The sequence below is a fragment of the Cervus canadensis genome, chromosome 24 (genome assembly GCF_019320065.1).
Source record: "Cervus canadensis isolate Bull #8, Minnesota chromosome 24, ASM1932006v1, whole genome shotgun sequence".
NCBI classification, from domain to species: Eukaryota; Metazoa; Chordata; class Mammalia; order Artiodactyla; family Cervidae; genus Cervus; species Cervus canadensis.
The window spans coordinates 42,686,011-42,702,359 of record NC_057409.1 but is presented as its reverse complement, the minus strand read 5'-3'; the positions used below and the strand labels follow the sequence as shown (position 1 = coordinate 42,702,359).

Here is a 16,349-nt window from a genome sequence, read left to right as displayed (position 1 = left end):
ACTACTTATCTTACATGACAGTGTATAATCTTTGATATTCAGGACCTTATGTGTTAACTTTGATATCTGGGTTATTTGATCATTTAAAGACTCTATTTTAGACACGTGCACCCCGATGTTCATCGCAGCACTGTTTATAATAGCCAGGACATGGAAGCAACCTAGATGCCCATCAGCAGATGAATGGATAAGGAAGCTGTGGTACATATACACCATGGAATATTACTCAGCCATTAAAAAGAATTCATTTGAATCAGTCCTAATGAGATGGATGAAACTGGAGCCCCTTATACAGAGTGAAGTTAGCCAGAAAGATAAAGAACATTACAGCATACTAACACATATATATGGAATTTAGAAAGATGGTAACGATAACCCTATATGCAAAACAGAAAAAGAGACACAGAAATACAGAACAGACTTTTGAACTCTGTGGGAGAAGGTGAGGGTGGGATGTTTTGAAAGAACAGCATGTATACTATCTATGGTGAAACAGATCACCAGCCCAGGTGGGATGCATGAGACAAGTGCTCGGGCCTGGTGCACTGGGAAGACCCAGAGGAATCGGGTGGAGAGGGAGGTGGGAGGGGGGATCGGGATGGGGAATACGTGTAAATCTATGGCTGATTCATATCAATGTATGACAAAACCCACTGAAATGTTGTGAAGTAATTAGCCTCCAACTAATAAAAAAAAAATAAATAAAGACTCTATTTTAGGAATATGCTCTAGAGTTATATCAGAAAAATTAATGTTTAAATTGTTAATATTTTTCTAACCAAGATTTTTATATTTAGTAGATGTTCTGAATTAATCATTCCAACTTACAGCTTAATGACAATTGTTTAAACTGAACTTTACAAGAACCTTCTGTTTGGATTTCAGGTGCCTAGCGCTTTGATGGATGTTAATGTATTGATGGCAATTCAGTTACTCATTGAACAGGTATCATTAGAGAAAAATATGCAGCTCCTGCAACAAATGTATCAATATTTACTCTTTGACTTCCGTATTTGGAACCGTGGAGATTTTCCCTTTCGAATTGGTGAGCTCAGGCTGTTGGATAAAATTTTATAGTTTCTTTAGAAATTTATTACCACCTATGTGACTTTTATTTTAGGTATATAATTTAAGAGTAAACTTTCTATTTTAGGTCACATACAGTATCTTTCCACCATCATCAAAGACAGCAGGAGAGTTTTCCGAAAGAAGTATGGTGTGCAGTTTCTCCTGGATACACTTAGGATTTATTATGGGTACGATGTCCTTCTCAGTTTGATAATGTGTCTGTTACTTGATTGGAGCACTTAGATTGTTATGTTTTCTAGCAATTCTGATACCTTTAACTTCAGAGAGCCAGGATGTTGTGAAGGTTAAAAATGATGAACAAAGGATCACATACAAGGGCAACTTACTCAACTTTTCTGTGCCAAGGTTTTCTGCTTTGTTACAATGACAATTGTATGATTTCCTGTGTTTATTTTGAGGATTAAATTAAATGAAATAATAATATGTAAAGCACTTAAAATTGTGTCTGCTACATAGTACATAAATATAAACTGTTTTTAACAATTTATATCTTTATTATTGCAACTCGTAACTTAAAAAGGTTTTTCTTAAAAGAAAAAGAAGTCAAAGATACTATGAATTCTGATAGTTACATGCAAACATCTTCTTTTAAACTATGAATTCTTTTATATATAAAAGTTCAAAGATGTAAAAGTTAAAAATTTCAATTGTTTCTTGTTTACTTTCTGTTTTAGGAGTGATTGTAAGTATAGTGAGCTGTCTCCCGATGATATTCGAACAATAAGGACTTCTTTGTATGGACTAATTAAATATTTTCTGAGCAAAGGCGGAACTCATGAAGAGATACAAAGTATTATGGGTTACATAGCTGCTATCAATGAAGAAGAACAGGTATTATGCTCTTGATAAACCTGTTCGTTTTAATAATTATGTTGCTGTATCATAGTCTTTTAAACTTATATGTATATACAACATATTTTAAGAGATGTTTATAGTGTCACATAATATTATTGTACAGTTAAAGAAGTAAATTTTATCTCATAACTGAAAGTTTAATAAACTAAATGGCAGTATAATAAAATATTTTAATTAGCTAGAAAGCAGAGCATGGAAATAGTTGCTCTGGCAATTATGAAGCCTATTTTCATAGGCCATGTACTATATGTTTAACAAAAGTTACTAGGTAGATTTCTGACATAAATTTAAGTATTTAATAGGTTCATAAAAATTTTACATAAAGAGTAAATTATAACTATTTCTATTTTTAAATTCTTTCACATACACTATTCATTTATACCTTAGAACTACCCTTTAAGACAGTGGTTCTCAATGTATGGACCCACTTAGCTGAGAATTTTTTACAGAAATCCAAATATATGTCCAAATCAAGCCCTCAAGGTGCTTCTGATGTATGGTAGAATTTGACCACTGACATAAAATATACAGACCAGGGATTACTCTTCCCACATGTACATTCGAAAATACGTGCTCAGAGAGATTAGGTGCCATAACTTGAAAAGTCACACAGCTGGTAAACCTGGAACGACGTAGCCCAGGCGTTTTGGTTGCTGTTTCTGTACTCTCAACACCAAATCTGAGCAGCCTTAATTCATGTTGACTGGAGAATTTTGTCCTCTATCATGAAATATGCATTGTGTACTCAGTGGTAATATGACTTCATAATTGGTAGTATATAGATAAATTAACTTAGGCTATTTCCTTACAAGGTTGAACTACTTCAAAAGCTTCTCATTATTTAGAATAATGAATAACCATCTTATTTCATGATTGATGTATTGTCACCTATGCTATGGTTCATTGCTAATAATATTTTCTTGATCAATTTAGTCAAACATTTATTAAATACTTAACTATATGTTTATTGAATACTTACTATACATATACATAGAATAATACTAGATATTGTAGATATTTAATGATGAAAGAATTATCATTCTTGTTTTTAGCCTAATGAAGGCAGGGATTGATAAGAAACGTTTATAAGTAATTATGAAACTAAAAAAAGCATGATAATATCTGTAAGAGAAATATGAAGTAACATGAGATTTCCACTGGAGAGTGTTAGATGTTGAGGAACCAGATGGAAGAGTTTATGGAAGAGATGGCTGTATGGAAGAGAAGGACTTTATGGAAGAGAATGGTTCAGCAGGGAATGTGGGTAGTGAGAGGCTGTGCAAAAGGAAATGGATTGACAAGTTGTTATTATTAGAATGGAGATATATGAAGCAATGATTTTCAAACCATAATTTTCATCATCCTGGGATTCAGAGACACATGGCTATCTTATGGTATTTATAACATGGGTAGAAGTAAGATACATGACAACAGTAACACAGAATGAGAGAGGGAAATAAATGGCTTAAACACTTGCATTATTTGGAAAGTGAAATAGACCAATTTAAGTTAGACTGTAGCAAGCCAAGAATGTATATTGTAACCTCAACTATAATCATTAAAACAATCCTCCTAAGTAAAAAAAAAAAAAAGAAATGGAATAAGACAAAAGCATAATGAAGGAAAAGGCAAGGCAGGTTCAGAAGACTTCTGATAATCTAGTTAAGCTAAAACATTAGGGGACGTTGGGTTTAGTTAAGTAACTGTCTGCGGTTTATGACTTTCATTTGTGCTTCTGTATATGAGTGTGGTTATTTGTTTTGTGTTGCTTAATTTTAAAAGCTTCTTGGAATTTTGGACATACTCTTCAGCCTCCTACGTACCAGCCCAACTAGAGGTCAGCTTTTCTTACTACTGTTTGAACCTGGAAATGCTGACATACTTTATGCCTTGCTCTTAAATCACAAGTACTCTGACAAACTAAGAGAAACAATTTTTAAGGTACAGAAATGTCTTAAGCATCTTTATATTTGGGGACATTTGTGGGTATATGAATTTACTTGGAGCATATCCATTCTATGAATGTTAATTCTTTTTTCATGTTCCTACTTCTAATTTTAAATTGTTCGGTTTGTTTTGATACATATTTTTCATGTTTTTGCTGTTTGTGTATTTAAAAACTGTATTATTATAATCTAATTAGTAATTTCAGTGGAAAATCCATTTTGTCACACTCAATAGAAAAACTCTTACCTCCTTTTGACTTCCCGTGGGTCTTTGTGGCCCATCATACTAAGCTTATTTAGCACCCACTATTTATCAAGCACTAAGCCCATTTTGTGGCTCAGATGGTAAAGCATCTGCCTACAATGTGGGAGACCTAGGTTCAATCCCTGGGTCAGGAAGATCTCCTGGCGAAGGAAATGGCAACCCACTCCAGTATTCTTGCCTGGAGAATCCCATGGACGGAGGAGCCTGGTATGCTACAGTCCATGGGGTCACACATAGTCGGACACAAGTGAGCAACTTCACTTTCACTTCTCTAAGCCCATTTTATGTATAGTTTATATAGTCCTTGCAGCAACTTTATGAAGTGGATATTATTATTATCATCATGTTACAGATGAAACTGAAGTGGGGAAATTGGGTAACTTGTTAAAGGATGGTAGGACATGTTTTATTAAGCTTTCCAGAATATCCCAGACTTTGAACTTTGACTGAAGCCACCCCCTCCACCTTTTTGGTTAACTAAAATTTAAAAAAGTCAGTCATATTTCTACTGCAAATGCATTTTTTTCATCATTTATTCTCCTTTGTTATGCCAAATTCCCTGTGGGTGTTGTTTCCCCCTACATCATTAGTGTGACGTAAAGTCTACTCGTGGGGTTGTTTGGATTGCCTCTATTTGGAATTCCTAAATTTTGGAAAACAAAAGTACATTAATGATGGTCTGACATAGTCCCTCCTGAGTATTGGTTATGGTGACCCCTGAAGCTATTCTTTAAAGCCATGCAGGGTACCTATATGGAGATTTAATGTCATTTCTTCAAAAATGGCCCCGCAGAGGTTGTTCATGATACTATTTTGCCAAGATTACCCTTTCCATAAACACTTTCTGTATGTCACTTTGTAAAATTAATGATTTAACTTCAAGATGTTTGAGATTACTGATTCATTCTTCCATTTTAACATATGGATGAGGTGTTTCACAGTATTTCCTTGTTGTTGAAAATTATTTTGACAACTATCACATAAATAGATTACTAGATTGATCTAGAAGTATCTTTCTTATCTTTCAGAGCACACTTTTATTCTTGCAAGCTACAAGATGTTTTCCCTCTACACTTTAAGCCATTAAAAGAAAATTAAATTATTTCTTTAAATAATTTTTAAATTATTATTTTAAATTACTATTTTAAATTATTTCTTTTATTTACCAAGAAATTGATATAAATTGGGGTTTGAAACATATTAATTATTCAGATGCAGTTGCACTTCAGTCCAGTTTATTTTTAAGTTCATTTTTTAATGAGAGCAAGATATGGAATAGTCTTCCCTATTAGTGCTGTTTTTAATTCTCAAGGAATAAAATGCTCCAAAAACATTGTACACTAATATTTATTCAATATTAACCTAAGTGACAACTGTTCTTAGTTTTCTATATTGAGATGAATATATTACCATTGTGACCAGGTTATGGAACAGATGTTGAAATGCACAAATGTTTATGAACGAAGTAAACAACGTATTCGACTCAGAGAAGTTGGCTACTCAGGATTTGGACTCCTTCTTAATGAAGCACCTGTTAATACTTCTCTGATTAAAAGTCTCACCAATCAAATTATAAATACAGGTATGACCGAGGCTAAAAATACTGATGCATAGAAATCTTCTTCATCATCATATGATTCTACTTGATGGCTCTAAATTTTTTTTCTTTTGAAGGTTCTTTCCCCCCCTTTCCTCAGGTTGCTTTTAAAATTACCTGTTACTTGATTCAGCAGGGCTTTCAACGGATACTGTTTCAAATATACCTTTGTTGTTTTTGTCTCCCCAGAGCATAGCATAGAACCTTACTTGGCATGCCTTCAGTAGATGTTTATTGACTGAGTGATAAGCAAATAATTGACTATGTAAAAAGAAAAGGACACTAGAGAAAATATGTACAAGATATTGTTTTTCTTTACAGAGCTTAAAATCTTAAAGGAAAAATGACTAATTTTAGATATTCTTTTTTGTTTCTAATTTTGCTTTTATAAACCTTTTTGTTAGTACTTACTGTGAACTGTAGAGTTTATATCAGATGCTAGAGATTCAGAAAGACCTTAGATAAGCTTCTTTGTGAGTGGTTTATCATCTTATTGGTAAGACAGATACATGAGAAGGTAATACAAGTATAAGATCCAAGCAGCATGGACAGTATGTTTAGGCAATCAAAGAACAGCTATTTATGGTTTACTGAGGAAGATGTTAAACATTCTAAACCTATTGTCTTTGTAAAATGTAAACAGATCTGTGATTCTTAAAATGAAACAGTTATTTCAGCATTTATGTGACTATTATGTATCATTCTTTTTTTGAGAAAGCAGAAAGCTGGAGGCATCATACTTTGGGATTTCAAATTACACTACAAAGTTATAGTAATCAAAAGAGTGTGCTCCAGTATACATAAAAATAGTCACATAAAAAAGTGAAACAGAATCAAGAGCCCAGAAATAAAACTATGCATGTACAGTAAACTAGTATTTGATAAGGGGTCCCTGAACTCAATGGAGGGAGGATACTCTCTTCAATAAACGTGGTTGGGAAAACTGAATATTCACTTGTAGAAGAATGAGAATGGACCCATACACCACCCACAAAAATTAACTCATATAGATTAAAGATTTAAGTGTAAGAATTGAACTGTAAAAATCCTAGAAGAAAACATAGGGGAAAAGCTGTTTGACCTTGGTCTTGGCAATGATTTTTTACATATGACAGCAGAAGCAACAAAAATCAAAATAAACCATGGGATTAGATCAAACCAGAAAACTACATAGCAAAAGGAACCATCAACAAAAGGAAAAGGCAGTCTATAGTATGGGAGAAAATGTTTATAAATCAAATCTTATAAGGAGTTAATATCTAAAATATATAATGAAATCCTACAACTGAATAGCAAAAAATCCAATTAAAATATGAGCAAAGGATGTGAATAGACATTTTTCCAAAGAAGATGTACAAATGGCTGACAAGTACATGAAAATAAGCTCAACATCCTTAGTTATAAGGGAAATGAAAATCAAAAACACAGTGAGTTATCACCTCCCAACTGTTAGTTTGGCTGTTACCAAAGAGAGAGGAGAGAAAAAGTGCTGGTGGTGAGGATGCGGAGAAAAGGGAACCCTTGTGTGCTGTTGGTGGGAATGTATTATAAGTTGGTGCAGCCACTACTGTTTTTCAGTCGCTCAAGTTGTGTCTAACTCCTTGCAGCCCCATAGACTGCAGCATGCCAGGCTCCTGTGCCCACTGTCTCCTGCATTTTGCTCAAATTCATGCCAGTGGACATGAGTTCATTAAATTTGAGCTGACTGTCCATTGAATTCATGTCTAGTCAGCTCAGATTCAATGGATATGAATTTGTAGCCACTTTGGAAGGTTCTTAAAAAATTAAAAATAGAACTACCACATGATTCAGCAGTCCCTCTTCTGGGTATATATCTAAAGGAAATGAAAGCATATCTCAAAGAGGTATGATCTGCACCGCTATGTTTATTATACCATCATTCTTGATGGTCAAGATACAGAAACAACCTAAGTGTCCATTGACAGATAAATGAGTAACAAAAGTCAGGCATGTATATATGTGTGTGTGTATATATATACACACACACAAAATGGAATATTGGCCATATAAAAGAAGGAAGTCCTGCCATTTGCAACACATGGAAAAGCCTACAAAGCAATCTGGTAAGTGACGTAAGTCAGGCAAAGAAGGACAAATGCCATGTGATCTCACTTAACCTGTGGGGGAAAAAGTGAGAAACAGGGTAGATGGGTGGTTGCAGTGAGGGAAACTGGTAAAGGTACAAAGAGTGAAAACTTTTGGTTGTAAAATAAGTATGTTTTGCGGATCTAAGTTATAACATGGTGACTGTTGTTAACAATACTGTGTTGTATATTTGTAAGTTGCTAAGAGAGCAGACCTTAAATGTCCTCACCACAAAAAGAATTATGGTAACTATGTGAGATAATGGATGTGTTTAATAACTTTATTGTATAATCATTTCACTATGTATATATATAAAATCATTGTGTTTTGTACCTTAAACAATGTTTTTATGTCAGTTATATCTTAATAAAGTTGAGGGAAAAGGCATCTTTGTTGACAGCACGAAAAAAGTATAAATGAAATGAATATGTCAGCTTATATATAACTATTAACACATTTCTTTCTGTTTTTTTCTCTAATACTTAATTTTAACTGTCTTTTTTTTTCTATCATAGATCCTGCTATTAATTTCAAAGATCTGTTGTCTGTGGTATATATATCTCACAGAGCCTATATAAATGTCAGGGTGGTCATCTGCAGAAAGGTTAGTAAACTTTAAAAATATACTCTAAGAATTGCAGTATTATTGTATTGTGAATAACCTTTTTATTAAGTATTTTTCACCAGATATAAGTTCTAATATCTTTTATATGACATAATGTTATAGTTTACTTTTTGAGGTGAATTAACTTTATGTAATAATAAGAAATATAGCATACAAATTTGTTCTTCTTCACCATACATGAGCTCCTGGAAATAATGCCCTTCTCAGAGTCAAAAATATATTCCCAGAGGCTATTTTCTTTATAAAGATCCTTCAGTTGTGACCTTTTCTAATTCATATACCATGTTTTAGAGTTTCTGAGTCTTTTGACCTTATGGAAAGGGTTTTCTGTAGTTTATGAGTGTATTCCAACAATTATTTGCCTTCAGTCCACTCATTTCACCTTTAACTAAGTTGATGAATGGTAATCCCATGTGCTTCTTCCTGCTCAAAACCTTTTCTGCTGGCAACCAATGACCAGGCTGGTATTTAATTTGCTTCCTTGCTTTTCTTTTTCATTTTGTTTGCTAATTATGTCACAGTACTTTCCATCAGTAAATCTGGATGTATATTTCTCCTTTTTTCTTTAATTTTTATTTTATTTATTACTTATTGATTGATTGCACTGGATCTCTGTTGCTGCACGCAGGCTTTCTCTAGCTTTGGTGAGCAAAAGGCTTCTCTTTGGTGTGGTGCACTGGCTCCTCATTACAGTGGCTTCTCTTGTTGTAGAGCACGGGCTCTAGGTGCTTGGGGTTCAGTAGTTGCAGCAAGCAGGCTCAGCAGTTGTAGCTCACGGGCTCTAGACATGATGGGCTCAGCAGTGTGGTACACGGGCTTAATTGCCCTGCAGCATGTGGAACCTTCCTGGACTAGGGATCAAGCCCGTGTCTTCTGCATTGGCAGGTGGATTCTTATCCACGGTACCACAGGAAAGTTCCCATGTTTCTCTTTAACAGCCACATAGTTTTTTATTCTATGACTGTTCTATAAAGTGTAATGTGGTTTCCTATTGATGGACATTTTAGATTGTTTCCTGTTTTACCATGTTAACAAACTTCTGTTAGGAGCTTTTTTTTTTTTAACACAGATATTTACCTATCTGTGGTAATACATATGTAGGACATAGTTTATGAAATGCAATAGCTCTTCAAGGAGTTTTCACATTTTACATATTAATGGATTTTGCTATATTTTTCTTGAAGCAAGTCATGTAAATTTATCTTTTTCCTCTCAGTGTGCAATTAGAAACCTCTCCCAGTGCAGCCTAGTTTTTATAAAATAGCTGCAAGTCTTATTTCATGGAAACTTTAAAATCATGAAAAGTTTCTTTGCCTACCAAGATTTAATATGTTTAAAGCTGATATTCTGCACTGACAGGCATAGTAGCTCACTGATTGACGGCTTTAAGTGAGGAAAGACACTTCACATGTCACTGTAGCTCACTTTGCTCAACTGCTTTCTGTACCAGCGTCAGTGTACGTAAGAACCATTAGTTTTGAAGTCCACACTGACATAATTCATCTCCTGTTACGAAATTTGTCAGAGTTAGAAATTCTGATAAAGTGATAACTCTGTAAACCCTGGGAGCCGAAGTTCTTTCCATCTACTTAGAAGTTAGTTGGCTTTGTGATTTAAATCTTAAATATCCTAACAGCATTTCTTATACATTTTTTTTTTATTTTTTCAATAATTTTTTTGGAATACAGTTGGTTTACAGTGTTGTGTTAGTTTCTGCTATGCAGCAAAGTGAATCCGTTGTACATATACCCACTTTTAAAGATTCTTTTCCCATGTAGATCATTACAGAGTACTGAGCACAGTTCTTTGTGCTGTACGGTTGGGCTTTGCTCTTCCCCAAGACCCTTCCTGTTCTCTACCGGAAGGCAGTGTGGTATAGTGGGGAGAACTTGGGTTCTGGGGCCAGACCACTTTTAACATCATTTCTGATACAGTGTTTGAAAATTTGTTTTTATCCAAAAAATATGAAGTCATTTGGGATTCTAGAGATCATATATATTGTCACGTCAATACCTACTCTTTAATTTCAGTTTCTTATTCTAGCTAAATAGCCGCATCCATCTCACTGGAAATAGTTTTCTGGAATTAAAGTTCAGTTTTTGTTTGTTTGCACCATATAGAGTTAATGAAAAAAAAAGTTTTTGCAAAAGCAGCCTATTAACTTTGCTTGAGGGGAAGAATGATATGGGACATTATTCTTGGTGTCCTTAGGGTCTTTCAAAGTTTTTTATGTATTCTAATGACTCCCCACACCCTAGTGTCAGGACTCTGCGTGGCACATGGCTGTTGTTCATTTCTAAGTCATGTCTGACTCTTTATGACTCTGGGGACTGTAGCACGCCAGGCTTCCCTGTCCTTCATCATCTCCAAAGAGTTTGCTCAAACTCATGTCCACTGAGTCAGTGATGCAATCCAACCATCTCATCCTCTGTTGTCCCCTTCTCCTCCTGCTCAATCTTCCCCAGCATCAGGGTCTTTTCCAACGAGTCACCTCTTGGCAATAGGTAGCCAAAGTCTCAGAACTATCCAATACTTTGGCACATAGCTGATGTTCAGTATTTGCTAAACAAATGTAGTAGGCTCATGGAGAGTATTTAGTTGAGAGGATATAACTTTATTACATTTTATATATACCTTAAATCAGTTTATATTTTTTCTCTGACCAAATTAAGTTAGTAACATGAGTATGTTGGTATGTGGAGGATTATTTTATCTTTTTTCCTTTTTTATCTTTCAGCAAATATTTGAATATATCCCTACTCTAGATATACAATGAGTAGTACTCAGATTAGTTGCGAACCCAGTGTCTGCCCTCCAAATAGTTTCTAATGTAATTAAGAACATAATCTGTTGAAAATGTATCCTCCAAAGTTTCTTATTAAGTTACTTTGTCATGAAATAACTGAAACTGTTTCTGATGTAAAGTACCATTTACCTTTTGACAAATTTTTGCATTCTTAATCTCTTTGCAGATTCTACAGATTTTGCAGTCCCAGCCAGATGCAGCACATCAGATATCTCAACAAGTGGGCTGGCAAGACACCTTAGTTAGGCTTTTTTTAAAAGCAAATTTTGAAAATGGAAATACTCTTCATAAGCACAGTAGGGCTATTATAATGAAAGACAATGATAAAAATATATCAGTGGAGGATATGAAGAGTAACTTTGACGAAAAGACAGATGAAGAAAAAATTGCCTCTTTTGCCTCAGCTCCTGTGTCTTCAGATGAGTGGAGTTTGGAGGATAGACAGTCTCTGGACTCAAACATGCCATTATTTCAAGAAGATAGCTCGATGGGAGAACTATCTTTCAAATCAGAGAATCAAGAAGAATTCTGGCATAATAACCCTTCACCTCTGAGTTTGGATCTCAGTGGCACTGACTCATGTGAACCGAGTGATGGCGGAAGTCAGATGCCAGACAGCCTGCCCAGCACACCTTCCCCAGTAGAGTCCATGAAGCCATTTCCTGTGCAGGCCGACAGAGAAAGCAGCATCACAAATGATGTGGGTTTTAGTGATGACTTCTCTTTACTTGAAAACAAAGAGGTAAGATGCCTTATTTGTCCAAATATGTTTTTATTTTCATATGTCTAACCTCAGAAATGTGTAATTGTTAATCACTTCATATATTATTCATGTTCCAAGTCTCATGATTGAAGCTATTAGACACCTAGAAGTCCCACAGTGGTGAGTGTCTTGAGAGCAAAGCCAGTGTCTTATCCTCTTCACATCTCTGGGGCCTTCCTAGTAAAGTTCTAGGTTCATCCAGACACCTTAAAAATATGTTAAATGATTATAATCTATGTACCCGATGGTTCTGTTTATATGTTTTTAACACCCCTTCCCTCCAATAATTTCATATTATTTTTATCTTTTTTATAGAGATGTGAGGAGGAGCTTATTCAGTTACTGACCAATATTTTGAGCTGTATAATGTGTAAGGGACTAGAAAAGTCTGATGACGATACTTGGGTTGAACGGGGACAAGTGTTTTCAGCACTAACTAAACCAGGAATATCCAGTGAGCTACTTCGACCATCAGATGAAATAAAACTAATGTAAGCATTCTGTTAATAATATCCCCTCTCCTTTTGAAAGTGGGCAGGAGTCTAAAATATTTGTTATTGAACATTTATTCCATATTCACTGGGTGGGGAGCGAGAAAAGGGGAAGCTTTGTGCTCAGCGCTTTTCCTGTCTGTTTCCATTCTAGTGGGATCTAGAGAGAAATACAAAGCTGACTCCAATGTGGAGAGATTTAAATCTTACATTAATTTGGGTTTGAGGTGATTATATACTCATTGTTTCAATTGTTTCTTGTGGTATCTAAGGACTTGCTGCATTGTGTTCTATATAGTCTAGCCCAGATTTGAGTGCTTCCATACTAAAGGAAGGGAGTAGTGTTTTCATGAAAATTGCTCCTCTAAAGCTTTGAGTTCCAGGCATGTGGTAGGACATCGTAACAGCAACACACTACCACAGAATTACTTGTTTGTTTTTCCACAGAGCTAGACTCTGTGTAAGGCATAAGGCTTTCTTCCCTAACATTTCCAACTTCAGTTTTAAAAGAAACTTTTAAATATCTCATGGCCAGAATGTGAATTATTTTCATAGCTTTTTTTTTTTTTAAAGGTCAAGTCAAACAGGTAACTTTTACTCTGCCTTTTAGTATTAGGTATCTATCTATATCAAAGATAGATACTCCAGAGATGAAAAAGTGGTTTCATTGTTACTAAAATTCATCCACAATGTCTTATGATACCTGCCAGTGAGAGTGTATCTTTGGAAATACACTCCTGTTAATAAATAGCTGGCTTTGCTGTTGCTGTTCTCTTTTCATTTTTTAATGACCTGTTATTTTTATAAGTGTAAAGTGGTTTTGCTTTGCTTTATACCTAGTTTGCTACAGAAGATGTTAGAATGGGCCGTCACAGAAAACAGAGAAGCAAAAACGAATCCCGTAACTGCTGAAAATGCTTTCCGCCTCACACTGATCACACAGGACTTCCTGCAGTCAGAGGGACTAGTCAATTCGAACATCTGGACTGAGAAGGTGCGAACATCTCTTTGAAATCTTTTTTTTTTTGGTAGTAAGAGACTTTATTCAAAGAAAGAAATTTTATATCCTCTTTTCAGAGCATTAATATTTAATCAGATGCAATAAACAATGGATAAGATGTGATAGTTACATATTTTGTTAACTATTGCTAGGATAATTCTTTTGTTTTTTACCAGCTGAATATTGAATTAGCCTTGAAATAGTTATGATTTGTATTACTGTTGGGGGAAGCTCATCATAGGTAGATTTAAAAGTGGGAGTATTTTTATTTCTCAATTTTTCCTTTGTGTTAGCTTTTAGAGGATTTGATGCTGCTCTTCGACAGTCTGTCAGTTTGGTATGCTGAAAGTCCAGTATGGGTGAAACTCTCTCAGATTCAAATCCAGTTGCTGCTTGGCTTCATTGGAAGGGGTAATTTGCAGGTTTGTCGCTTCTTTTACATTATTTTATATACTTGCACTGAATTTGTATAATAATTGAATGGCAATTATGTTTCAGCACTTTAATTTTTTAGTTTCAAAAATATCACGATTTAACTCTGCTTTCAATTTTGTAGGATTAGAAACAAGCTTGAGAGGCAGGTAGTCAGTTACTTTTTTTCCCTGATGTTTGTGACTCTGTGTAATTTATGCTTTTCTTTTAGAGCATTAATACATAGCTTATATTAGAGGGTGTTACTCAAATCATCTGTATTTAGCATAGTTAGGAGATGTATAGCCTGCATAGACTTCTGTACATGTGCAGTTTAGGGCTTGCATTTTTTTGTTGTTTGTTTTGATTTGTTTTGTTTTTCTTTTTAATTAATTTTTTTATTGAAGGATAATTACTTTATGGAATTTTGTTGTTTTCCGTCAAACCTCAGCATGAATCAGCCATAGGTATACATATATCCCCTCCCTTTTGAATCTCCCTCCCATCTCCCTCCCCATCCTACCTTTCTAGGTTGATACAGAGCCCCTGTTTGAGTTTCTTGAGCCACACAGCAAGTTCCCGTTGGCTATCTATTTTACATATGGTCATGTGAGTTTCCATGTTACTCTTTCCATACAGCTCACCCTCTCTTCTCCTCTCCCCATGTCCGTAAATCTATTCTCTATGTCTGTTTCTCCATTGTTGCCCTGTAAATAAATTCTTCTGGACCATTTTTTGAGATTGTGTATATGTGCATTAGAATATGATATTTATCTTTCTCTTTCTGACTCACTTCACTCTGTATAATAGGTTCTAGGTTCATCCACCTCATCAGAACTGACTCAAATGCATTCCTTTTTATGGCTGAATATTCTGTTGTGTATATGTACCACAGCTTCTTTATCCGTTCATTTGTCAATGGACATCTAAGTTGCTTCCATGTTCTAGCTAATGGATACATGGGTCTTTTTCAATTAGGGCTTGCATTTTTAAGAAAATTATTTTTTAAATTGCTCTGTCAAAATCTTTTTCTATACTAAAACACTACTTCAGTTTTACGTTTTTCTCATTTTTTTCATTTATTAAGCACTTAGTGAAGACCAAGTGTTAGCTTTGTGTTAGGTTTCTGTAATGAAGGTAAATCAAAGATGAACACACAGAATATTTATTGGGTCTATTTTAAATTAAAATGTTAAAAGTTAAAGAAGTTGCATGCAGATTTTAGTCTGTCATCTTTCTGTTTACTTGGCTGTTTGTGTTCACCTGGGTTGAATTAGTCATAACTTGTGTCCCATGGCTATTTCAGTTCAGTTCAGTTCAGTCAGTCAGTCGTGTCTGACTCTTTGTGACCCCATGGACTGCAGCACACCAGGCTTCCCTGTCCATCACCAACTCCCGGAGCTTGCTCAGACTCATGTCCATCAAATCAGTGATGCCATCCAATCATCTCATCCTCTGTCGTTCCCTTCTCCTCCTGCCCTCAATCTTGCCCAGCATCAGGGTGTTTCCCAATGAGTCACTTCTTCGCATCAGGTGGCTAAAGGACTGGAGTTTCAGCTTCAGCATCAGTCCTTCCAATGAACATTCAGGACTGATTTCCTTTAGGATGGACTGGTTGAATCTCCTTGATGTCCAAGGGGCTCTCAAGAGTCTTCTCCAACACCACAGTTCAAAAGCATCAATTCTTTGGCGCTCAGCTTTCTTTATAGTCCAACTCTCACATCCATACATGACTACTGGAAAAACCATAGCTTTGACTATATGGACCTTTGTTGGCAAAGTAATGTCTCTGCTTTTTAATATGCTGTCTTAAGTTATGTCTATGTCATGGCTATTTACCTGGCTATAGATTCATTTTTGATATTGGAATTTTAGGTACTTGGTGTATGGGAGTTGTGGTATGGATGGTTTCTAATATAAACTTGCTATAATATTGATAAGAGCATGAGGATGTTAAAATACCATATGTCTGCTCATTTTACAGAAGGCCATACTTTTCAGTAAGTATTTTTTTCCAATCAGAAAAGAAAATATGCTCATTGTAGAAAATACACAAAAAACGTAAAGAGGAAAAAATAGGTAAAACATGCTTTATTCTATAGCCTAAGAAATGATCTCTCAACATTGTAATATTTTTTCTTTGTATATATTTTTTTGGGGGGGTGATGGAAACCATCATATATTTTGATAATTTTGTGTTCTTTTCTATTTTTCTTACAATTATATTAAACTTATTTCCCCATGTTACTAACTTTTTTAATATAGTGGGCTTTTTCCCTAATCATACAGGTAATACAGTGTCTTTGCAGAAAACATGGAAATGCAGAAAAGCTCAACAAAACTAGACATACTGATATGTAAATGATGAATGTTTGAATTCTACAGCTTTTAAATA

The 16,349-nt window shown here is 34.9% G+C and overlaps 1 protein-coding gene across 2 annotated transcripts in view; it reads left to right on the top strand.

The window, feature by feature from the left end:
- The window catches only part of NBEAL1 (neurobeachin like 1), a 78,163-nt gene that overhangs the window by 993 nt on the left and 60,821 nt on the right, over positions 1–16,349 (top strand). For both annotated transcript variants that reach the window (XM_043444554.1, XM_043444553.1), the window contains exons 3-12: positions 886–1,045; positions 1,154–1,256; positions 1,764–1,920; positions 3,727–3,885; positions 5,578–5,737; positions 8,374–8,462; positions 11,456–12,031; positions 12,368–12,543; positions 13,384–13,537; positions 13,837–13,965. In XM_043444554.1, the coding sequence (XP_043300489.1) occupies positions 886–1,045; positions 1,154–1,256; positions 1,764–1,920; positions 3,727–3,885; positions 5,578–5,737; positions 8,374–8,462; positions 11,456–12,031; positions 12,368–12,543; positions 13,384–13,537; positions 13,837–13,965 (1,863 nt within the window). The remainder of the gene's footprint in view (positions 1–885; positions 1,046–1,153; positions 1,257–1,763; positions 1,921–3,726; positions 3,886–5,577; positions 5,738–8,373; positions 8,463–11,455; positions 12,032–12,367; positions 12,544–13,383; positions 13,538–13,836; positions 13,966–16,349) is intronic.